The sequence below is a fragment of the Carya illinoinensis genome, chromosome 3, assembly GCF_018687715.1.
Source record: "Carya illinoinensis cultivar Pawnee chromosome 3, C.illinoinensisPawnee_v1, whole genome shotgun sequence".
Taxonomy (NCBI): domain Eukaryota; kingdom Viridiplantae; phylum Streptophyta; class Magnoliopsida; order Fagales; family Juglandaceae; genus Carya; species Carya illinoinensis.
This window is the reverse complement of record NC_056754.1, coordinates 46058491-46084635: the sequence shown is the minus strand read 5'-3', so window position 1 is coordinate 46084635 and position 26145 is coordinate 46058491. Positions and strand designations below refer to the sequence as shown.

General features: G+C 32.5%; 1 protein-coding gene across 1 annotated transcript; it reads right to left on the bottom strand.

Moving 5' to 3' along the window:
- Positions 1-24349: 24349 nt before the first annotated feature.
- Positions 24350-25695, bottom strand: LOC122305704 (transcription factor MYB87-like). The gene is made up of 3 exons (XM_043118267.1): positions 25485-25695; positions 25142-25271; positions 24350-25012 (listed from the first exon to the last, which is right to left on the bottom strand). Exons 1-3 carry the CDS (start codon positions 25618-25620, stop codon positions 24412-24414), a joined length of 867 nt encoding a protein of 288 aa, XP_042974201.1. The 5' UTR covers positions 25621-25695; the 3' UTR covers positions 24350-24411.
- Between the last annotated feature and the right edge of the window lie 450 nt (positions 25696-26145).

The following is a 26145-nucleotide window of genomic DNA, read 5'->3' as shown; positions in this document are numbered from 1 at the left end:
TATTTAGTAATTGATTTTATGAATCATACTGACAAAATAACATAATATTACATTTTCTAACTCTTTCAATTCAAATGATAGAATTATAAATCAAAACATGATTTTTTATAATAACTAGATATTCCTATATAAAATTTTTTGGACCTTACATTTTATATATTTTATTTTATTTTTTTAGGACGACTGCCATTCTTGAAAAACATGGCCAAAGAAACCTCACAAAAAGAATGGATAATCCAACTTGGCACAAATTTAGATGAACTAAAACAACAACCCCATAAGAAATTCAATATCCTGTCCATTGATTTTACAAAAAAATATGAAGCATGTACATCAACTAGTAATATTGTATAATTTAAGTTCACTTCATTTTCAAAACTTATATCAAACTACATTTATAAACTTGTATCAAATTTCTTTAGATTGGATGGATATATAATGCATGTTGGGTTTTTTTATTCAATCATATATATTTTGTTTCCTTTCATCTTCTTCTAAAGTTTTTTTGTTCTTCTAATAATCCATTGTTTCTATTCTTTTGTTTCTAATAATCCATTGTTATTTTTTTTTCCTTATATTTTGTCATTAATATATGTTTTTTCCAAATTACCGTATAATTAAATATATATTTTCTACATCGGGCGGACATTCCCCCACTACTAGTATATACGTACGTATGTATATATATATATATATATATATATATATATGCTGTATGTGATCAGGATGGAATTCAAGCGAATTTTACAAAAATGTGACCATTGTTCTCCTGTGTTGTCCCCATGTTTTTACACCAAAGCTCGTGCAGCATGCACAAGCTACAATTCTTAACAAGTGAATTAGTCACTACAAGAAATTTTACTTTTAGGGACAAACTAAATTTCATCCCTAAAAATAAGTATTGGAGACTAAATTTAAGTCTCCGAACAGGGATGCCTTTATAAAACTGTTCGAACGGGTATTTTTGTGTGACGATTTAGATTGTCTCAAGAAGTCAAAACCGTTTGAAATGAAAAATTTCGGTTCGAACAGGGAATTACTGACTGTTCAAATGGTGTATAATCTGTTCAAATAATAATCTTGGCAGGAACAAGTTTGAACACAACATATATTTATTCGAACGGATGATTTGGTGGAAAATTAAATTAAAAATGGATGTGATTTTTTTAAATCCGTTCGAATGGAACATAACTTGTTCGAATGCATAAACAAACGTTCAAACGGGATTGTTTAATTATAATAATATATTGTTAAAGAGGTAAAAAAATATTAAAGTAATAAATATTTTTTTCCATTAATTTGTTATCATTTTCAAAATTTAAAAAATGAGTATATATTATATATTATGATTTACGGAGAATTAAAATATTTACGAATTCATAAATTACTTTTATGTAAATAGTTTAAAAATATTGTAGTGATTTCTTTCATATAAAATAAGATTTTTAGTTAAATAAATATTACTTTAAAGATAGTATCATTTTTTTGAGGATCGTGAATGGTTAGTATGATGAAAAAAAAAACATAATTAACAATAAAGAGGCTAACAAATACTAAAAATAAAAACAAGACAGTAGTTACATCCCAAAACTCTAATGTTTGATACAACATAAAGATCGTAAATTAATAACTAAAACTATCTATTTTTTAAATAAATCAGGACCCTCCTGTAAAATAGTTAGGTGTCCATCTACCTCCTTAAGCTTTTCCATGATGGGCTCAATGAACTCCTGCCTAATAATTTGGCGGTGCTCTGCCTAATAATTTGGCGGTTCTTTGCCAATAGAACTCGTACCTCATCCAAAGTAACACCAGCAGGCTGTCTCTCAACATTAGCAGTAGCAACAGAAGCTAGATTGGTCAACGAAGCACTATCTTGTAGTGCGAGAGTCTTTGGCAAGTGACCCTTGCTCTTACTGAATGTGATCTTGTTAAGAGATCTTATCTGTGGCGACCTCTGCTCATTCCCTTGCACTGTAACCCCCAATCAGAGTATGATGTTAGATATCAGCAATATAAATGGTAGGCTACCTCCACTTGAATAGCGGGACTCCGATCGAATGTGGAGGAAGAAATACAATGCCAGATCAATCGGCTCCCCTCATGCTATCTGCAACAAAAATCTGGTTCGCTTGATCCTGAAATTAGTCTTGTGTTTTTTTGAATCGATGTTATACCCAAAAATCAGATTAAGCATTTTGAAAAATGCTATACAGCTAGCCTGTCGGATCACCTTGCCGCCATCGTATGGAGGAGCTGAAGGGTCTCGCACTAGCTAACTCACCTGATCGTCTGTGAGACCATCATCAGCTAGATCATCGCCCCTCACTTTCATCCAAGTCAACATCCAGCTTATTGGTCTCTACATCCGGTGCTTGCGATGAGGATGTGGCTTGTGTGTCCACATCAGATGGTGCAGCTGTTGCTCTTGATGTAGTCGTCGCAGCCGCTGTAGGATATGCACCAAGCATGTGTGGAATATCATGGAACTTAGCAATAATGGGGGGAGAAAAGATGATACTCACTCCCTGGACTGATAAGTTGTAGCACAGAGTACCACCAGGGTGCTTTCCCATGACACGGTAAAACTCACTGATCTGTCAACAAAGGGGGACACCGATCTGCTCCCCTTTCTTGACAGATCGGTGTCCATCCCCGATCAGTGATGATGGAGTGTATGTTCTATCCCTCCCATGAACGATCGCGGAAGTCATCTAGAATGATCTCTCGCTCAATTAGTGTAGGCCTTACCTGCTGAGCATGAGCTGCTCCGTTACTTCAACTAGTTTGATCTCGGGAACTTTTTCTTCCACTAGTTGCCATTAGTGTACTATTGATCCGCAAAACAACAATGAAAGTAAGAATATAATTAAAATATTTATGTAATTATATTATTAAAAAATTACACTATATTGAAATGAATTGAAATAAATAGTTTGAACAAAACATATTTTGTTCCAACTAGCCATCTTGTTCTTGTTCAATTGAATAAGCAGTAGCCACATTCGAACACTAGAATTGGTATTCAAACGAATATATTTTGGTCGTTCATATGCGTGATCGTTGTTCGAACGAAAATAAAGCTGCTTGGAAACTCCTCATTCGAACGGATACCAGTCCGTTCGAATAATCGATAGCTAATTGCTTTTTTGGTTTGACTGACAAATTAATCCGTTCTAATGACCAATTAAGTAGTTCGAACGAATTAATATCTGTTTGGCAAATACACTTTCGAACAAATTTGAACCCTTTCGAATGAAACTTTAGCCAAATAGCCATGGCTAAGTCAATTTAGCCCCGAACGTAAAAACCAAGAATTCTAGAGAATATTTAGTTTTAATCGGAAGAAATGATTTAGTAGTGAAACCCCATCATTTCTACCAATTATATTGGTGTTATTTGGCCCCAAAAACACCAAAATGGGGATTGATTCAAAATCTGACCCCTTCAAACCTTAACTAATTTATCCAAAAAAAAAAAGACAATAGTTAAGTTTGTAGGATCCATACCTCTTAAAGCATTGGCATTGGTTTCATCAAAGTTATCTTTAAAATTTGATGAAAAGTACAAATTTTCCATAAATCCAAACCTTCTTATCTATAATCTCACATTGGATTAGCTATTGGATTCATCAAAATAATAATATAATAATATTTTTTTCATAATAATATTTTTATTTTTTTTCATATTTTGCAATTATACTAACCATATTTACATTAATAATTTAATTTGAGAGAAAATTAACCGGACCATCAAAATAAATATCTTAATATAGCCAACATTTAGATTAAATAATCGGTTGGGAATTAAAATGTAATAAAATAATCGGTTGATGAGTGTATAGTAGCCCTTCAAATTTGAAGGAAAACATAGAAATCATGTAACTCAAAACTTTCCATTTTTCGTTTGATGAGACCAATGCAGCTGTAATTTATACAGATTCATCATTTTATGCATTTAGCTTGGCTTTTGATGAAACCAATGCCAATGCTCTTAGAAGTGAGGAATTTGAAGTGCTATGGCGGAGTTGGTGGCTGTGAATGGAGGAGAGGTGGAGGACGGAGGAAAAATGAAGGTTGCTTTTCGTTTGAATGTAAATGGCAGTATTCGAACTGGGTATATTAATCGTGATGTTGTGTTCGAATGTGTAAATTACCCGTTCAAACTAATTTCGTTGGAATTTATTTCATTCGAACATTAAAGATATTGGTTCAAACATTTATTATATGGTTATATGTAGTTTGAACTGAAGGGATACAAGTTCGAACGGTCAATATACTAATATGTTCCTAATTATATTACGAATACTAATATATAATAATATTTATATTACAAAGTACAAAAGTATAAAAATACTAATTACACTTTACTAGTATATATATAATATAATATATATAATATATATTAGTATAGTCTATATTCTAATATAAGTATAGATATATCATAGTATATAGTAAATATAAGTAAATATAGTAAATGGTCTAATATACTTAACCAGTATATATAAATATAGTATATAGTATATAAGTATATTCACTAAGTATGTATAATATCTATAAGCCAGTATATACAATATATTATATGAGTATATAGTATAGTATAAGTACGTATAATATACTTATACTATTTAGAGCTTTCCTCTTCCTCTCTACAATGTATTATAAAAATATATAATAATTTTTCTTTCATTGTTTCAGGTACATCTAACTCATTAAATAATTAATATACTTATATAATGTATTGTAACTAGTATATATATATATATAATATACTTATACTATTACTTATCCTATACTTATGCTATTATTTATATTGTAAGTATAAGTAATAGTGATACTTAGTATTGTACTATTACTTATCACTATAAGTATGTTAAATAAGTCATAGTATAATACTAATTATAACTATAAGTAACATACTTATATATACTTATAGTATTATACTATTACTTATATTATACTTATAGTGACACTTAGGGCTGTAATGGAGCCTAGAAGAGTCGGTGTTTGGCTTGTTGAGCTCGACTCGACTCAAAATACTCGGACTCGAGCTTGAGTCAGATGTCGAGATTTTTTTTAATTCTTTGTTCGAGCTCGTCCCACAAATGAGTCTGAGTTGAGCTGAGCTCGAGCTCCAATTTTTTATTATTTTTTTAATTTTTGAATAAGATCTAATATTGAATTTATACAATTAATAAGTAGAACCTCTATTGAATTATAAAATTTTAAAAAATTTATAAATAATTAATATCTAACTAGTTGGTATTTAACTGACTAGTTGGTAATTAATATCTAACTAGTTGGTATTTATATTATTAGATATACTAGGCAAGTAATTAGATAATGTATATACTTTTAATATATACTAATAAATATATATTTAAATTATATTAGAATAAATATATTCACTAATATAATGCTATAATGCATATGTTCGAATGGATATGCTAGTAGTTCGAATAGAATAAAATTCTATTTGAACATAATATACTTTGTTCAAACAAATTTGTCTCGTGGAATGTGTTTGGAGGGGAACTTCGCGCCAAAAACTCATTAGAACGTAAAATTCTCATTCGAATGCATTGGTTGAATACGGATTCGAAACTACCATCATTGCTTCTCTTGATTTAAAGAATATGCCATAGAATATTCTTAGTTTTTCGTTCGAATGTGTATCTAATATGTTTGAACTCCAAATGAAGCGAGGCAAAAATTCGCAATTTTTTGACTTTTTGTGTTCGAATTGGTTAATTACCCGTTCGAACGGTACTTCACAGATTCATAAGCCTATACGTTCAGTTCATTTTTAGCGCAAATGTCAAATTTTGGAGATAGAGCAGGCGATTTTGTGTGTATCAGAGAGTGTTGTTGAGAGAGAGAGTGGATCCTTTCAAGTGAGAGAGAAGGAATTCTTGAGAGAGAGTGTAGAGGTATTTTGTTTTTCTATATTTTTTGTATTTTGAGTTTATATATTTTGTTTTATTGAATTTGATTAAGAGTTTTTCTTATAATGTTTTATGCATATGTAGGTATTGTGAAATTATATTTGTATTGGTTTGCACAAACTTGGGGTAAAATTTCTTACTCTTACTAAGAGAAACGCTTTCCAGTGGTTGGGCTGAAAATTCCAAAAAAACAGTCCTACATTCAGCTAACTCCACGTAAGAAAATACACTATAAGAAAAATACAGAATCACGGTACAGAATCACGGTCGTATGTAGTGCAGCCCTTTTGCCTTCTCATTTGCACCGCCCGCCCCTCTCTGCCCCCTTCTTCCTTGCTGAATCCCTTTGCACCGCCATCAGTTCGCTAGTTCTCCTCCTACTGCTACTTTGACATCATTGAGATTGATGGAGTTAACACCAACAAGCCCTACAATGCCGTCCAGCTCTACCTCAACTCCGGAAACAAATTAAATAGAGTAAATTAACTTTTTTGGTCCATTTTCATGGCTTCCTAGCCACAAATTCTATCAACTTTAATTCGATTTTTTTTTTTCAATGCAAAGGCAAAGTTTTGGGTTTTGAGTTTGAATCAATCTTGAAAACCAAAATAAAACCCAGAAAAATGAAAACGAAACTAAACAGCCAAAATGGTCTTGCCCAGGAAAAATAAAACTAAGCCTCAAAGAAAAGCCTAAAATGAAGAAGGAAAAACGTTGAAAGCCAAAAAAGATAAAATATAAAACTGGAGCCAAAACATCAAAGCAAGAAAAAAAATAAATCTAAAGAGAAGCCCAGCATTTGCCCAATGAGAAACTAACACTAAAAGAAAAGTCTTTGGCAAAAAAATGAAAACCGAAAGAAAGAGCTAATGAAAGAAAATGAAAACGGGAAAAAAAATGAAGCCGCCGCATCAGTATAGGGAAAGAAATAAAACTAATGAAAACTAAAACTAATAAAACCAAGAAGACAATGAACGGAATGAAAATAAAACCCTGCCCCAGCATAATGAAAAAAAAAATAACCACCAAGTGAAAAAGAAAAAAAAAACGAAGAGAAGACAAAAAATAAGCTTGCCCTTTTCTAGTGTAGTGTTGCTTCAGTATAATTGTGGTGGAAAGTTTACGTGTTACTATGTGATTGGCAGACTATTATTTGGCTAATAGCAACTGGACTGGTTCTAAAGATTTCTCTTTTACTAAATGTTGATTTGTAGTGATTTGAGAGAGTGTTTGGGATTGTTAATTAGTTAGATTTGGTAATGTGTTGGTGATTTCTAATGTGATCTGGTAATGCATTGGTGATTTGTAATGTTCTTTGGTAATAATATTTGTGATTTTTACTGTTATTTGATAAGATGATTAGGTGATGATAGGTACTAGGGAATTTGTGTATGATTTTTGGTATTTTTTTTTTAGTATGTTAATTTTGTTAGTATTTAGTGTATGCTATTTGGTATGTTGGTATTTAGTGTAATATTGTTAATTTTGTTAGTATGTTATTGTAATTTAATTTGGGATTGGTTAGAATATTGTTTTGTTTGTGTATTGTAATTTGGGGATTTATTAAAATATGTTGGGTATATTGTGTGAAATTTGTATGTATATTTGGAGATTTTTTAGAATATTGTATGTGTTGTTTGTGTATGTTAATATGTTATTAGTTAGTTAGTGTAGGTTAATTTGGTACGTTAGTGTATGTTAATTAGTGTATTTGTGTATGTTAAATTGGTATGTTGCATAAAAGATGTTAGTATGTTAGTGTATGTTAATTTGGTATGTTGCATAAAAAAACTCTAATTAAAATTGATAAATTAAATATATTCTAATTTAGAACCAAATTATTCAATTATCTCCATAAAACACCCAAATTAAGATAATATCATTAATGTGTATGTATTGAAATTTATTTCATAAAATTAAAAGATATTAAGTTAGAACCCAAATTTGCTAAGCTTTAAACATAAACTAAATCAACAAATCAACATAAATTTACAAAAAATAAATTAAATCAAATTAATAATCTATATATTAAATATATTCTAAAGTTAGTAATAGTATAATAATACCCTAATTAATAATAATAATAAAACTTAATCAAAGAAGACTTTAATTAATAAATTTACAAAAAATAAATTAAAACTTGGAAATGATCTATATATTAAATATATAGATAAAGTTTTAAATATTATTATAATAATACGCTAATTAATACGTTTGAATAATAATAAAACTCAATGAAAGAAGACTTTAATTAATAAATTTACAAAAAATAAATTAAAACTTAGAAAGAAGATTTTTTATGTTGGTACCCTTATTCACACGTATGCACCAATGGATACCAATGGTTATATCCTCCTGGGTTATAGTTCTCCAAGATGTGAAAGACCACATCAAAAAATGTTGCCTGATAATGAGCTATATCGCAAAAACTAAGTATAACATGTTGATTTAAAGTTAGTTTGTATTTATACTAATTGTTTATAATTTACAGAAGGACAAGTTTGAATTTAATTTTGGCCAGCAAGAGGATCGACTAACGATTGAGGAGTTGATGTCAAATGCATTTTGGAGGTACAAAAGTCGATGTCATGCACAGTATCAGAAGTTCAGTACTACGATAGAGGCGCGTCAAAATCCATTCCAAGCAATGTCACCAAACGAATGGGAGAAGGTTTGTGATATGTTTGAAGATCTTGCTTATCATGTAATTTCGCTGCTACTTTTTTAATAGTATATGATAGATGTATTAAACATATAGTTATAATATTTTTTTTTTTTAGCAATGGAGTATTGCAAACAAAACAAATAGATTAAATTTAACGATACACCATCATGCGAGTTCTCGATCATTTTATTGTTTGTCTAAAAAAATGGTTAGTTATTCTACTCCTTACTAAATATTAAGATATACAATTTTCTAATTTAAGTTCTAATCTATGTTTCCCTTTTCTAGCAAGAAGAAAGTCTTGCTGACTATGAGATAACCTAATTGTATGCTAAAGCACATAACAATTGTGATGGTGCTTGGGCTAGTCTCGAAACAGAGGCAAATTATGTAAGTTAAAGTCTATTTAATTCAAATCTATTACAGTAATTTTGTTACTTATATTAATATATTATGTTTTTTATTTGTAGGACAAGATGATATCTTCTAATGAAGTTATTGTGGATTCATATGATGAATAACTCTCAATGATGCTCAGATCATTTTTCAAGTTCTTGGATCACGTTCTTGATATTTAAGGGGTTTAAGACGTTGCCTGAAACCATCTTCGACATTATCATCCTCTTCTAAAGCCAAATTGAATGACGACAAGACTAAGGCATTAGAGGAAACAACACTTGAAATAAAACGTTTGAGATAAAAAAAAAAAAAAAAGAATTGCTAGCCTGGTCAGATCAAGCAGCAGATTTTGAGGCGAGATTAGAAGAGAATGTGCAGAAGAGGCTGAAGTTAAATAACCAAAAAATGTTTGAATAGTAGTAGTCAACGATGTCTCAAAACTCTACGCCACCACCACAATCTTAAAATTTATTTTTTCTTTAATTGTCTTTCAATTATGATGTTCCAAAACATTTGAACAATTGTGATGTTTGACTCACAATTTTTACAATATTAGTATGATATTTTTTAATAAATTATGTTCTATAAGATTAATAACGTTCGAACAGTAAATAATTTGTTTGAACGGTCAATTACAATTTATGAATCCATTCAAACAAAAAAAAAATACACATTCGAATAAAAACTAACTCATTTGAATGACAACTGAGTAACACAGTCTGTACGATGGTTCGAACAATAAAATGTTTGTTCGAACAATATTAATGTGCAAAACCCAGTTTGAACAGACATAATTTCTGAAAATTAAAAATTTGTTCAAACAACCAAAATTTATGTTCGAACACAAATCATTTGAAAAATTTATTCGTTCGAACGCATAAAATCTGTTTGAACATTCATTCCGTTCGAACAGGATCAAATATGGTCATTAGTTCGAATAAAGAATTCTTATAGTTTGAACGGTACTTGTTGGTTTGAATGGATATGTTTCCATTCAAACGGTTTGTTAAGATGAAAATAATTTGCCTAAAAAAGAAACCCGTTTGAATGGTTTTAATTGAGTTAGCCCAATTTCATTCCTAAAAAATGAGGTTTTGAGACAAAATTCACTTTTCATCTCTAAATACATTTCAAAACAACATTTTCAAGACAAAATAGAGAGGAAATTGTTCGTCTTCAAAAATTTTTAGGGTCGAATTTTAGATTTTTGGAGACAAAATGATTTGTCTCAAAAAACCTAAACTCTTGTAGTGAGTGCCTTAGCGCAACAAGTTACGAAAGGAATGTGATTTGAACCCGTGGGATTGAAGTTTATTGAATTCACAATTAATTTGAAAACTAACTTAAGAAAGCCAATAATCAAGTCAATGAAAATCTAGACTCGATTAAAACTTGTTTCAAAAACTTAGATTACAGAAAGAACGCCACATAACATAACAATAGGCCCAAATAAGAAACCCTAAGTCATGTCACTCCCTTCCATGGCTTGTATCACATAGATCAAAACTAATTCTCATTCTTTCAAACTCATCTTGAATGTTGGGGTCTTGCTAAATTCGTACTAAGTGGATTGCACCAACTTTTGCATTGCTTTTTTGATCTTCTTAGTTATGGACCTTGTGATTGGCTCACTTGGAATTTACAGGTAATCTTTAAAATTTGGTCCACCTTGGTCCCCCATTAGAATGCCCAAGGATTGGCCTTTGGGGAGGTGCTAACTAGCTAGGATAGGAAAGAGCTTTACTATTTATAAGTCTCATATATTACACACCACACAATTTTTTATTTAATTTTTATTTTTAAATATTTTTTTAAATTATTTATTTTTATTCTTCTTAAAATAATCGAATTTTTCTACTAATCATCTATGTATCATATATTTGGTAAAAAAAATAAATAAAAAAATAATAAAAAAAATAATGTGTGGTGTATGATACTTATAAATAGAATTTTTCAATCAAAAAATTCGCAAGATTTTCAAGCTTAGTTTTCACGCAAGAGAAGCCCTGATGACTTTGGAAGTTGAAAAACCTTGTCATTAGAGAATAATGGCACTATATATAAAATTGCTCATCTGAGTAGAATTAACGGGCGAGAAAATTGACGTGACTTGCGCATTCAAACAAAGACTTTTTTGATCTTCAAAAAATGATGAAAAATAAAGGGCCCCATGTCTTGACCCAGAGTTGGGACAAAGAATATGAAAAAAAATGGAGGCACATGTTTTGTCAATGACAAGCAAAAGAAGATTTACCAAGAAAATGGGCGATATGCAGTGTGATTTCCCGGCATATTGAGGTTACCGTCAACCTAAGTTACTAATGCGCGCCTTCAGTGCGTGATGTTGATGCACCATCATCATCATGTTTCACTGGTCAATTTCCCCAACTCCAAGCTAACTTTTTGGCATACATATATATATATATATATATGTATGTATTTCCATCATCTAAAGATGAGTGTTAAGTCTTTCTCCAACAGTTTCTTTCTCTATCTTTGGCTAAAAATATTTGCCTTTAACTTCACGTAGATTGACGAGGTACTTACAGGTGACTGAATTAATTGACTAGATAATACATGTATATATATAGTGTTATGAAAAAGAAAAATCAATAGCAGAACTATTCGCCATGATTTGTGCCAACCATTTCTTATTGACTCATATAGAAAGTTACTCCATCGTGATTCACCAAAATTTTCCTATTTCAATTTCACTGGTAACTTTTTTTCATACCATTTTTCATGTGATGATGTCTGAAATTTACCTTCAATGTTCGTAAGAACGGTCCAATAAATAGACTAAGAATTTCTCTCTTCCTAATAAAAAGAGGTCACAATCACCCCATTCATATTTTCAATCTGAAGTATATAACAATAATGGAATTGAAAATGGAGTACACATTTACTTTCTGTTTGGTGAATGTAATCCTCCTTGGTTGGAGATTATTTTTTTCCCCAAGGAAAACGGAAAGAAATTGATACAAACATTAAGCCCCGTTTGAATATGACTGAAAAGTTGAAAATTTGTTTGAATATAATTATTTAAGAGTAGTTTTTGTTTTGATTTTTGTAAAGGTTGCTTTGATTTTTGTATTTGAATAATGATTGGATGAAAGATTCAAAAGTTGGAATATAGTACTTTTTTAAGATTGGAATATAGTTGGTTTGATTTTGAAAATTGTTTTGAGAAATTTTGAAAAAATGCCCTTAACCAAAGTAGACCTTTGTTTCTACCAACTTTGAACGTGTGATCGCGTTTGGATACACATTAGATGAGATAAGATATTTAACATAGTAATAAAATTTTTGAATTAAGATGTGATGAAATATTTTGTTAAAAAAAATATGTGTTTAGACATTGAGATGAGATGAGATAATTTTTAATTTTTGAGATTTGAAAAAGTTGTAGGTCCTACTATTTAATAAGGATAGCCGAATTATTTACTGTTCACATACTGTTTATGTTAGCTTGTACTGTTTGTATACTGTTTATATACTGTTCACATACTGTTTAATTCAAATTGTACTGTTTGTATATTGTTTATATGCTATTCATGCCAGATTTTTACTGTTTATTACTGTTTATTTAAAGAGATGTTTTTAAAATTTAGAGATAAAATATAATATGTTTGGATAGAAAAAATTATTATAAAATATAGATGTGATGAAAACATCTCATCTGTGTTCACCATCCAAACCGGTATAGTTTCTCAAGTCAACGATAAACTCCAATTCTGCTCTGGTTTTTAAATATATATGTAGAGCAGAGTCGAAGTTAGTTCTAATTTGGAGTCGGAGTTGGAATATACAAAAAGTAACTCAAACTTCTTTTTTTTTTTTAGGATTTTTGAAACTCAAACTTAAATTCGAGTCAGCATGAAGTTCTAGATTCAGATTGAGATAGAGGAGACCAACTCATGTTCTTTTTCTTTTACCTCTAGCCCCTACTCAGAAAACCAAGATCTCTGGCGACCTTCCAAGCCCATTAACTGATTGGTAGGTTGGGCCGAGTACCACATGGGTTTAGATGAGGCCTTGGGCGTAGGGAGTATATAAATAATCCTGGACTGCACTATAATTGAGGTCAATCTCAGTGTTTGACTCTTATACGGGCCAAGGTCTTGAAAAACTGTTACTCTCTTGTAAATAGATTATAATGCGGCATCTGTCTATATATTTGCACATAAGACTTACTTGATAACCATAAAGTTATTCTTGAAAAAATAAAAGGACACGTTATTGAGTAATGAAAAAATAATTTTGAGAAACTAAAAGACACTCTTAAATACTAAACAATCTTCTTTGTAAAATACCCAAAAGTCTTCATACGTTGGATTTGTTTAAACTCCCAACACGCTTCCTCATATCAAAACATAATTACACCGAGATAATGGCTTGGTAAATATATCTACTACTTGCTCAGTGGTGTGACAATATTGGAGCTTTGTTGTCTTTTGCTTGACATGGTCTATAAGAAAATGAAACCTCTTATCAATATGTTTGCTCCTCCCATGTTGCATTGGGTTCTTTGCTAGCTTTATAGGTGATTTGTTATCCACATAAATTATTGTTGGTTCTTCTTGTGGATGCTCTAATTCGTTCAAGAGATTCCTTAGCCATATAGCTTCATAAACTATAGAGGAGGCCGCTACATATTCTGCTTCACAGGTAGACAAAGCTACAATTCCTCATTTCTTGGATGTCCAAGAAAATGCTATTGAATTGAGATATAACACATAGCCAGTAGTATTTTTTCTCTCATCTTGATCACTTCCCCAATCACTATCTAAATACCTAACTAATTTTACTTCTTCAACAAAAACATAAAATAAACCAAGAATATTTTGGGTGCCTTTGATGTATCTCAATATTCTTTTTGCAGTTAAACAATGAGTCTCCATTGGCCACTCCATATATCGACTCATGAACCCAACTCCATAGACAATAGCAAGGCCTTATGATAGTCCAGTATCTTAAGCTTCTAACCAAACTTCTATAAAAGAGTGTTTCAATGACTCGCCCATCTCCTTCTTTTGATAATTTTGTACTCTTTGCAACTGGGATATTTACAAGTTTAGAGCATTCACATTGGTTTTTTTTAAATTACTTTTCATCTTTAAATTTAACTCATTTTATCAAAAGTTGGCCCATATTGAATTAGCCAACACCTTTTCATCCAAAATATGAGCTACAGTAATTTCATCTTTTTCTTTAAATATGAAAAGTCCTATAGCAAGTCTATATCAATTATTTATTAATTTTATATTTTTATCTTATGTTATTTTGTTATATTTTGAGATTATTATATTATAGATGTGAAATTTTTATGGATTGTATTTGTGGAATTTTTATTTATATATGAGATTTTATCATCTATGTATATATGGGATTATTATATTATAGATTGTTGGATTGTGAAAATGAAAATGAATATGATTGTTGGAGATTATTGAAGATTAAGAAAATAAAATAAAAAAGTAATTAAAAAAAGTATAAAAAATAATAATATTTTATTATTATAGAGAATGTGATGGCTAATCCAATGTAGATTTTAAGTGTTGAGTGGTTAGCTAAAAGTTAAAAAGTTACATATTCTTCAAATTTTAAAAATTAGAATAGTCAATCCAATGCCAATGCTCTTATAACCATCCATTTTGAATTTTTCTGAAATCTCCCTTGTTTACTTCTTTTGGGATATAAAAATTCCATCACTACAGCATTTTGTGGCTTTTTCCACGATAGAAAGTTGTCAGAAAAAGCTAAGATTAATGGCAAAAAAGAATTTTCCGACCAAAAATTTTCATGGGATGTTGGTGGCATATAATAAGTGGTGAATACTATTTTTGCCACCAAATTTGTTTTTCATGGGAAAAGATAGATTTTTTCCACGAATCCAATTTGTGATAAAAACTAATTTAGTTCGTGGTAAAAGCTGTTTGTATTTAAGCCTTTGTGGTCTTTTAAATTTATTTACCCACTAATCTTTTGGTAGAAAATAATATAATTCCCACGATAATATTCATTGAAAATATGGTGACATAAAGTTTTTTGTAATGTATATTGTTGTGCCAAAAACATGTTTGTAATAGATTTCGTGGTGCCAATTATATCACGAAGGTCTACAGTTTTGTGGCAAATATGCATTAGCTAGTGAGCATATAGTGGTAAAAAGTATTTTCCATGAGTTACATTCATGGCAAATGCTCAGATATTTTACAAAAAAAAAAAAAAATAAAATAAAATAAAAAGAAAAACAAAAAGAAAAGAAGGAAAAAGAGATTTAGCCAAAAATAATCATAACAAATAGTCTAATATAGGCTTAAATAAATATATTCCAACATTAGAGATTAAAATTGACACTTATAATAATTTAAAAAGAAAAAGGGCCAAACTTATCCATTCCCAATACATTTGTTTTTACAAACTTATCCATTCCCAATACATTCAAGTTTTAGACACCAATACCAAATCCTTTACAAACTCAAAACTGCTCCATCACTTAATCCCAACACTTCAAAATAATTCATCTTTATTCAACTTCATTCCATGCTCAAACATCAACACAAATGAAGCCAAATTACCTGTAAAATAATGGGTGTCTAATCAGCTTGACCTACAAACAACTAAAGTTCAGCATTTATCTATAAAAAAGAAATTAGCAAAAAATGAACACTATTGTAATATCATTCTTAATGAACACAACTGCAATGAACACATTCTAATGAACACTACTACAATGAACACATATTCCAATGAACACTCCTTCAACCGCGAGTAAGCACTTTAGCAAAAGGATAAAAGGATATTATCAGTTGAATTGGGGAGCAATTATGGTCATAACCTGATAATATATATGAACTATATACATAACAAAATAAAACCATTTACAGATAATATTCATATGCATCTCAAAATAAGCTAATATACACATCAATCATAGTAATATAGATTTTAAAATAAAACAAAATAATCATGTATGTTACTATGCATCTCAAAATGAAGGAATATATGCATCCATTATAATAATATACATACCAAAATAAAATCTCACATAATACATTTCGTAGCAACAAATACTTGGCTGAATTTATTGACTTTCACTTATTAATATACAATCAATACATGGGTGCTAAAAATCCTCACAGCAGTGGCCAGACAAACAGAAAGAAAAAATCAGAGGCATTGGAAATTAATTAATAAAAACAAGGTTATAGATGAATAATTAACCAAGAAAGGATGCTTCTCAAATGGTAACTAGTAATAGGAACAACTTGTCCAGCTTGTTATTAGAAAGGATGCCGTTTGGGTCCAGTTCTCATCGACATTTATTGTACGCATCAACAGGGAAATGCTTCCTCAGCTTTGCTTGGAGAGCTGCAAGCTCGTCTTTGTTCTTTGGAACCTGCATTACATGCAAATAAATGAAAAACAAAAGCACATTCTTGTAATGCAAAGATATTTTGGCAGTTAGTTCGCTAAGATTAAATCTGGGCAATCCTGTGAATAATTAAATTGATGAGGCACTTGCAGTCATTTGTTTTGTTTTGTTTTTTTTTTTTTTTTTTTTTTTATGAGTATTGAGTATCGACATTATTTTTTAGGGGTATGGTGATAACTCTAGACATGTTCCCAAACATATAAGTGACATATGCAGTTTTTAAAATGAATTTGGTGAGTGTGGAAATTCAGAAAGGTACATGAGGCTGATGACGGTAGTGGAAGAATTCTTCTGTTATTTCCTTTCTTTGGCGTGCATCCATTGTAGGAAGGTACATGATTATTGATTATACCAACCTGTTCCACAATAAAAAAGTACACATAGATATTTACCTTTATAAATAATTTCACTATATTCCATTAAACAGGATTATACTAAATAGGTCCCCAAAAATACAGAAAATATAGCAAAATCAGCAATAATTGCAACGCAAAAGTCAGTGGTTATTTATTTAAGTGTATAGAATACAAACACAAAATTAAAGGAAATTCTAACCATGACAAAAGCTGCATAGGAGTTGTAAAATACAAACATAACGCCCCCAATCACTTTCATAGCAATATTGATTGCAACTATATGTCAAACCTGTTTAGAAGTTCATAAAAAAAAAACCAAACACAAGTTTGATGACTAAAAACAATTTATCTAGAGAGAGTGAGTACACCAAAAAGCTCTTACATCAACATCAGGCACCCAGACCCTCAATTTGGAAGATAGGATTTTTTGGAGAATAGCAAATTTCATAGCCAACTCCTTTGCAGTGAGTCCACCATTGGTACCAAATTCATTATGCCTAAGTACCAATTAATATAAAGGTGTTTGGATACCCCAGTATGTTAGCTTCATAGTACGTAGAAACAACCAATTTCCTCTTCTAAATAATAATAATAATCATAATAATAACAACAATAATAATCATAATATAAGCAATCATCAGGACTTATTTATATTAATTGGTCCAACAAATGGCACCAAAACTTGTTAAATGACAACCCCATATTGCTAACAGTTACTTCAAATCCATATAATTTCAAAAGCAACTACCCAAACCTTGCTAATCAGCAGAAGGTGCTCAGCTATTACTAATATAGGGTAAAATTGTTTAGTCACAGAACAATGTTAGAAACTGCTTTACCACTGCATGACCATGCTCATGCCATCCTCTCTATCTCATATTTTCTAAAAACAACCCTTTTTATCAGTAAAACAACCATGTTTTTCATTGATGCAAGTTGACAATATAGAGAGAAAATTGTCTATCCAAGGATTAGCTTTTTTAAACTATCGGGCCTAGTATTTTCGGCAATTGCAATGGCTTCTTTATTTCTTCATTAAAAAAAACATGATTTTTTAAATATAGATATGATAGAAAAGATTAAATTAGCAAGTCCTAGTGTAAAACTTGGTTTCTAGAGATACACTTCATCAAGTTAAGTTCTCATTCTATGAAGCAAATTATGTCAAAAACCTCACCCCACCCAAAAACAAAGGCTTCATTCTCATAAGAGGAAAAGCAAAAAGTTCTCACAACACAAAAACCCATACCAAGTAACTTTGCAATGTCAGAGGAATTAACCATAGCAATGAGGAAAACAACTGAAGTGAGAAGTTTTCTAAGCTTTTTGTTTTGTTTCTTTTTTAATTCCATTTTTTATTCTTACAAATATGTCAATTGAATTATAATTTTTTTCAACGGACACAAAATGAGATAAATTAAAACCTAGATACAAACCAAAAATAATACAATGAAATTTTCCTATGAGGCTACAGGAGCCCAGACGACATCATGCAGGGACATTCTTTGATCTCTGTAATAGCAAGTGCAAGTTATTATCAATGGCACAAATACTTTGATATTTATATATACGGAATATTTTCAGACACTAGCATCAATTTTCATACATCAATGGCACAAATATTTTCACACATCAATGGCAAAGAATAGAGATCCACTATCTATTGCAAATAACAAAGATTAGTGAAACTCACAAATGCCTACAAAAACTAGGATTTTGAGTTAGTAAGAACATATCTCAGTGCAATGCAACCAAGAAGAAATTCAAATACGTACAACCAAGGATAGATCTCGAATACATACCCTAAATCACAAAATGAATCTCATATGAAAGCATATATATGACGGTGGCTTGAATGCGGGTTGCGACAACGACGTGGAGAAGTCGAGAGGGAATTATTGAGGTATCCAACCATCTACACAAAAAATTAAAATCTGAAAACCAAGCTCTTAGTTAATCAGAAAAACTACAAGGGGCTCTTATAGAGATGAGAGAAACAGAGAGATGAGGGGGAGAACGTGGGGTATCGGGACTTGAAGAGGGAGAAACTTGAGTGGATGTGAGAGAGCTTCTTGCACGGCTGAGAGGAAATCGATGTTGGTGGCTAGGCTTGCGACGGCGCACGACGGCAAGGAGGGGGAGAAAACAGAGAAATAGAGAGGGAGTAGAGTAAGGGTTAGGGCGCAATGGTGGACGGAGAGAAAGAAGGGGAGAGGGAGAAGGGGTTCGGCGACGGCGTCGTGGTGCGGTCAACGGCGGCAGCGCGGGCTAGCTAGGGTGGTCACGGGAGGGGCCGACATAGGTGGGGGGGAGGCGAGAAAGAGGAAATGAGAGGGATTAGAGTTTTGGGCGCCGGGGGGGGGGGTTTGTTTTCGTGAGTTTTGGCACCGAGTAAAATTCACTGAGTATTTAAATTTTAATTGCGGCTAATATTTTCATCGCTAAAAATAGATAAGCCACACAGATAAGGATACAAATTAAATAATTTTTTGCGATGACTTTATTTTATGGTAAAAAAACAATCTAACTCGTTACAATAATTATTTTTCTACTAAAAGTCTATATGCTACCCGTGTTTATTATTCAGGAAAAAGTCTATATGCTGGCAATGCATCAACCCATTGCCAGTCATCTTGAACTTCTTAAATATTGATTGCTTAAATTCCTTAATCATCTTCTCACTATTTCCTTTGTATAAAAGATCATCAAAATAAAGGCAAATGATTAGAAATTCATAACCATTTTTCTTCATATAGATTGCATGCTCATATGGACATTTGTTAAGCCATTCTGATGAAGGTAACTATCAAAACACACATTCTAGGCCCTTGGTGCTTGTTTTAAGCCATACAATGCGTGCTTTAGGCGATACACCTTGTTTTCTTCTCCTTTCTTTACGAAGCATTCTGGTTGTTGTACATACACTTCTTCTTTGAAGATTACATTGAGGAAGACATATTTGACGTCAAGTTGATATATCTTCCATCTATGATGATCAACACGTAAGATCAACAATCTCATCATATCAAGTCTTGCAACTAGCGCAAAAACATCCTCATAGTCAATGCCATAATTTTGTTTGTAGATAATCTTTAGCTACTAATCTCACCTTGTACCGTTCAACTTCTCCTTTTGCAGTGCGCTTGATTTTGTACATCCACTTGACACAATAGCCTTTTGGTTTGGTGGAAGTGTTGTCAGTGCCCAAGTTTCATTCTTTTGGATAGCATGGATCTCTTCTGCCATTACTGATCACCAACAATCTTCCTCTGCAGCCTCTTGGGAAGGTGAGAGACTCATGAATCTTAGGGCTGTAATCGAGCCGAGCCGAGCCGAGTTTTGACTTGCCGAGCTCGAGCTCGACTCAAAATACTCGAGCTCGAGCTCGAGCTCGAGCCCAAGCTCAAGATTTTTTTTAATTCTTTGTTCGAGTTCGATTCAATAAGTTAAAATCTCAACTCGAGTTCGAGCTCGAGCTCGAGCTCGTCCCACAAACGAGTTCGAGTTAAGTCAAGCTCGAGCTTGAATTGTTTTTTTTTTGAATAAGATTTAATAATTAATAAATTAAATAAATAAATAAAAAAGAATTAATATTGAATTTATACAACTAATAAGTAGAACCTCTATTAAATTATAAAATTTTAAAAAATTTATAAATAATTAATATCTAACTAGTTGATATTTATCCAAAATAACAATATATTATATGCCTATATATATTATTAATATATACACTTAATATGATAGAATATATCTATTTCATATATGGTTCTAATTATTATATATATGAAATTATTAAATTTTATTAACTAATTATTATACAAATTATAAAATATACTTATGAAGTATATTTACTATATAGACATAAGTAATTAGAATATATATTATATATTTAATTATAAAAGTGGTATGCTTATATTATTAGGTAATACATATATACATGCATAGGTGTATGTATATATTTATTAATATATGAATGAGTTTTAATCGAGTCGAGCTAACGAGTCGACTCGAGCATAAATGAACCTTAGTCGAGTCGAGTCGAGTTTTGTCGAGTATATGTCATTTACAAATTGAGCGAGTATCTGCTTTAACGAATGAACTTTTTTTTTTTCACGAGTCGAGTTCGATTCGAGTTTAACCGAGCGAGTACCGAGCGAGCTATCGAACAGACTGGTTCATTTACAACCCTACTCATGATCAACATATAGACAAAAGATTAGTCTCTCCATCTTTTGTTTGCTCATAGTTTTCCATAAGACTTCTAATCTTGGCTCTACTTTGTTTTGTGGAGGATCTATTAATACTTCTCCCATAGAGAGTGTACAGTCCCCATGTGGTACGGATGGTGTGGCGGGTTGAGAAGATGGTGCAGTGTTTAGTGGAACTTTGGTTGAGATGTCTTTCGGCTCCTCCAACACGTACCACTCTTTTGCAATCTCTTCACCTTTCCAACTTTATGCTCATTCTTCATTGAAGATAACATCTCTACTAACCAGTAATTTTTTTATTCGTGAATTGTAGAGTTTATATACCTTTGAATCTTCACTATATCCGATGAAGATACATTTCTCACCATGATCATCAAGCTTCTTCCTCTTGGCTTTAGGAACTTGGGAATAAACAATGCACTCAAAATTCTTAAGTGTATGACACTTGGCCTGTAATTGCTCCATGCCTATTTGGGTTTCATATTCTTGACACTTTTGGTAGGACATCTTTTGAGCAGATAAGTTAAACACGCCACTGCCTTTGTCCAAAATTCTTTTGGCAGTCCATTCTTCTTGAGCATAGTTCTAGTCACATTGATAAGGATTGTATGGTTTTTTCTTTCAGCAACTCCATTTTGCTGTGATGTGTAAGCAGTAGTAAACTAATACTTTATGCCATTTTCCTTGCAATACTCTTCAAATTCTTTTGAGGTATACTCACCACCTCGGTTAGAGCAAAGAGTTGTAGACTTCTGACCATTTTCATTTTCAACAAGATCCTTAAAATTCTTAAATATAGTAAAATCATTGGACTTTAAGAAAATAAACCCGAGTTTTTATGCTAAAATCATCAACGAAGGTAATAAAATTTATTGCCTCCGAAAGTCATGGGTTTTTATTAGTCCACATATGTCAGATTGGAATTGAGGTACCAAGGCTCACATTGTGAACTTGGACCATCATGAATGAGAAGTAGGGTGGTGTCACTACCAGCATCATTTGTTGCTTTTGCAACATTCGCTTGTTTGTTGTCTTTGTGCCAACAATTTGAGGCATAGTGTCCAAACTTATTGCAATTATAACATTGAATGTTCTTGATGTTTCCATGTCCATGTGTGAATCTTCCTCTTCCTCAGTTGCCTCCTTGTTGCCGGCGGCCTCTTGAACTTCTATTTTCTTGTTGACTTTGGTCTGGTCATTGGTGACTTCAATGTACCCAACCTCTACTAAGTCGACTTTGACGTACCCGACCTCTACTAAGGGTGCTACCCGCATATGCGGGGGATGAAAATTTCATCCCGCACCCCGCCCCCATGAGGTGAGGGTGGGGCCCCCTGCTCCGGTGCCCGGGGGGGGGGGGGGTGGGGCGAACACCCCATCCGCCTCGCCCCCCGCCCACTTCAAGAATACCATGTTTCAATGGGCTTAAAAAAAAATTTTGTGTCTAAAAATATTATTTTTAGACCCAAATTATTATATAATTAAATCGTAAAATTTATGTATAATAATAATTTAAAAACTAATAACATAAAAATTATATTACTAATTTTTAAATTTATTAGACTTGTTCACAAAAGTCACAAGAGAGTGAGACTTGTTCATCACAAGATTGCATATGGCATGGACACCCTAGACCTCTTTTATATAGAACTCTAAGACCATACAAGAGTTCTATATAAAAGAGGTCTAGGGTGCCCATGCCATATGCAATCTTGTGATAAACAAGTTTCACTCTCTTGTGAACAAGTTTAATATATTGTAATATATATTTATATATATATATATAATTTGTAAAATATAAATATATATTTATAAATATAAATATAAAGTGCGGGGCGGGATTGAGTCCTGCCCGCCCCCCGCCCCCGCTTAGTGTATTTCATGCGGGGCGGGGTCCATGTGCGGTGCAGGGCGGACGGGGGCGGGGTAGCGGGGGGCGAGCCCCCGCTGCCCACCCCTAACCTCTACCAAGTCCTCAATTGGGCTAGATTTGCCTTGATCATTCAGAGTCAGTTTGACTCTAGTGCTTGCTCTAGCATGCTAGAATTAATACTCTTTTGCATTCTTTGCTCATGTACATAAAGAGAACCCGTCAACTCCTCAATTATAAGCTTCTTCAAGTCCTTAGACTCTTCAATAGCTACAACTACATGTTCAAATTTAGGAAGAGGGATCGAAGGACTTTTATGTGACTTGGATCTCATTGATCTTCTCATTTTTTCTTTGAAAACAATTATGATCACCAAACATCAAGAGAAATAATCAGACACCATTTTGCCTTCTTTCATGTGAAGTGCCTCAAACTTGCCTTGTAATGTTTGTAGGAGCGTTCATCTCACATGCTGATCTCCTTTGAAAATGGAAACAAGAATCTTCCATGCTTGTTTACTTGTCATTGCTGCAGTAACTTTTTTGAAGGTAGCCTCATCCAACCCTTGAAAGGGTATGAACAATGCCTTTTTATCCTTATTTCTTTGCTCTTTAAGAGTTCGGTTCTCATATACAATGTACGCGACTTCTTGCGCCTCCGTGGGTTCCTTAAATTGATCGTTAACAATCTCCAACAGATCTTGAGAACCAAACAAGACTCGCATTTGGATATATAGACCACGTCCCATCATTATCTTTTGAAAGAATTGAAATTTGTTGTTGTACAAAGTTGGAGGCCATTTCTTGAAAAGTTTGAATACGTCGAAATGGGCGCTCTGATGCCAATTTGAAGGGATAAATATATCTAAATTTTTTATTACTCTCTTAAATTAAATTACAATGCATCAACTTAGATACAGGCACCCAAATATTTTCATACCTTGAATTTTGTTTAATCTTACCAATAATAAGTTCTATGTGGACAGCAAAAGCATGAAATCTGAGTGCTTCCTCAATCACCGACATTGATCATTGGGCACTACCTCTGAACTTCCGATGGAAGCCAACAGAATGGTAGGAAATTCTTTTGCAGACAAAAAGCTTAAAAGTAAAGTAAAGTCAATCAGTCGCCTAGTTTAGATAATGGGATGAAATGAGATGGTTTTAGATAAAAATTGAAAGTCGAATAAAATATTATTAGAATATTATTTTTTAATATTATTATTGTTTTGAAATTTGAAAAAATTGAATTATTTATTATATTTTATATGAGAATTTAAAAAAATTGAATTGATAAAGATAGATAATATAAAACATTCAAACTTAATCCCACGTGTTCATTACTTTCTTTATATACAAGAATTTCAATTACATTGAACATTTCAACAAAGCATCGCTGTAGAAAAAGCATCTAAAATTCTAAAAGTTAGCCTCCTAGCTATCTTAAGTTTTAAATTCTTTTTGTATGGTCAGTTTGCTACATTCTGGTAGGTTAAGGTTCAGAAATATTAGCCGGCCGACAAAGTATTCTAGGGAGAGTTACCAAAATATGGAGCAAGTTCTCTAGTATCTTCCTGAAATCCTAAACAGCCATTAAGAAATTCATCGTCATGGGACTCACAACCAAAATCCATATGCATTATTCCGTCTTCTTTAACACTTCCATTGATGCCGGACCACAATCCGTAACTGTTCTCCAAAGCCAAAGTAGATGAAGTTGAAAGACCCGACAAGCCCTGAGATGATGTTTTACTGTAATTCTCACTTCCGCTCCCACTTGTGTGAAAACCAGAAACTTGCAAAGACCTTGAAATAATCTGAGATGGGTCCGGAACTAGGCCTTTCGAATCATAATTTTGAACGTTTGATTCCGATGTATATGGCAATGCATTGGAATTTGTATCAAAACAAGCTGAATTTCCAGAATCACACGTTTTAGCTGTTGGAATTGAAGCCCAAAACTGTTGCAAGTTGAGATGACTGATATCATTTGTAGTCTCATTGCTCATGTCTTCACTCTTGGGACATGAACCATTTCCTGGCAGTAGTTTTTTCTTCAACTTGGTGTTCCAGTAGTTCTTGATATCATTGTCGGTTCTACCCGGCAGTTGGGAAGCTATAACAGACCATCTAATCCCAGAAACATAATATAGATATATATAGATAATATATATATATATCATAAAACACTGCATTAAATTTTGTTTTTTTTGGAAAAAATATAATACACAATATTCGAAAGAAAGTGAATTGACTTGCCTGCTTCCAATGCTACCATAGAGAGTGCAGATAATTTTGTCGTCTTCCTCAGTGAAGCCTCCACGCTTGATGTCTGGCCTGAGATAATTCAGCCATCTGAGCCTGCAACTCTTGCCGCAGCGTTTAAGGCCTGAAACATAGAAGAACAAGCTTTAAGGCAAAGAGGGTTTCTACTAAAAGCTCAATAAAAGAACGATTATACGCCAGTTTTTCTGAAAGTACTGGAAAAAATGAACGCAAGAAATAGGTTTTTAAAGAACAGTTCTCAGAAGCAAGAGAAACATCATCGTATTCAGTGGGAAAGAGATCAGGGAAGGGAAAATAACATGAACGGAGAGATCACCTGCTTTACGAGGCAAAGCAATCCAATTTCCACCAGTGCCATGTTTCTTGAGATATTCTTTTAAAGTAGCATCTTCTTCAGGGCACCATGGCCCTTTCTTCACGTTATCTTTGTCACAACATGGAGCTCTTCCCATGGCCAACACTCACTGAGAACAGGAAAAGAAAAAAGCTAAAAGCTATTTTTTTTTTTGTTGTTTGGGGGGGCGGGGGGGGGGAGAGAGAGAGAGAGAGAGAGAGAGAGAGAATAAGGCATAAGTGATCACAGACAAATGGTTACGAAGGTGGATAAGAAGAAGAGCCAGCTTTTGGAAGCTTGACTCAGTCCAAGCCATGTGGGTTTACTAGTGGTTAAGTTAATCATAAATTAAAGTTCTTGAAAACATCGTCGGTGTAGCCTCATTAATTTGTTCAATTAATATAAGTTTGTTTTATTGTTTGGGGATGAAACATTCATGAATGTGAAGGATGAGACCAGCAATCTTGGCTTGCTTCTGACTAGTCAGTGGTCACGAAAGTTGCATTGGCCTTTGCCTATTCAAAGATGAAGAATACGTGACCATCTGACAAAACCCTCTCTCTCTCTCTCTCTCTCTCTACTTAGCTAGCTCTGTGTGTGCATATTTGTCAAAGATTACTTTTGAGAACAGAAAGTCGATTGG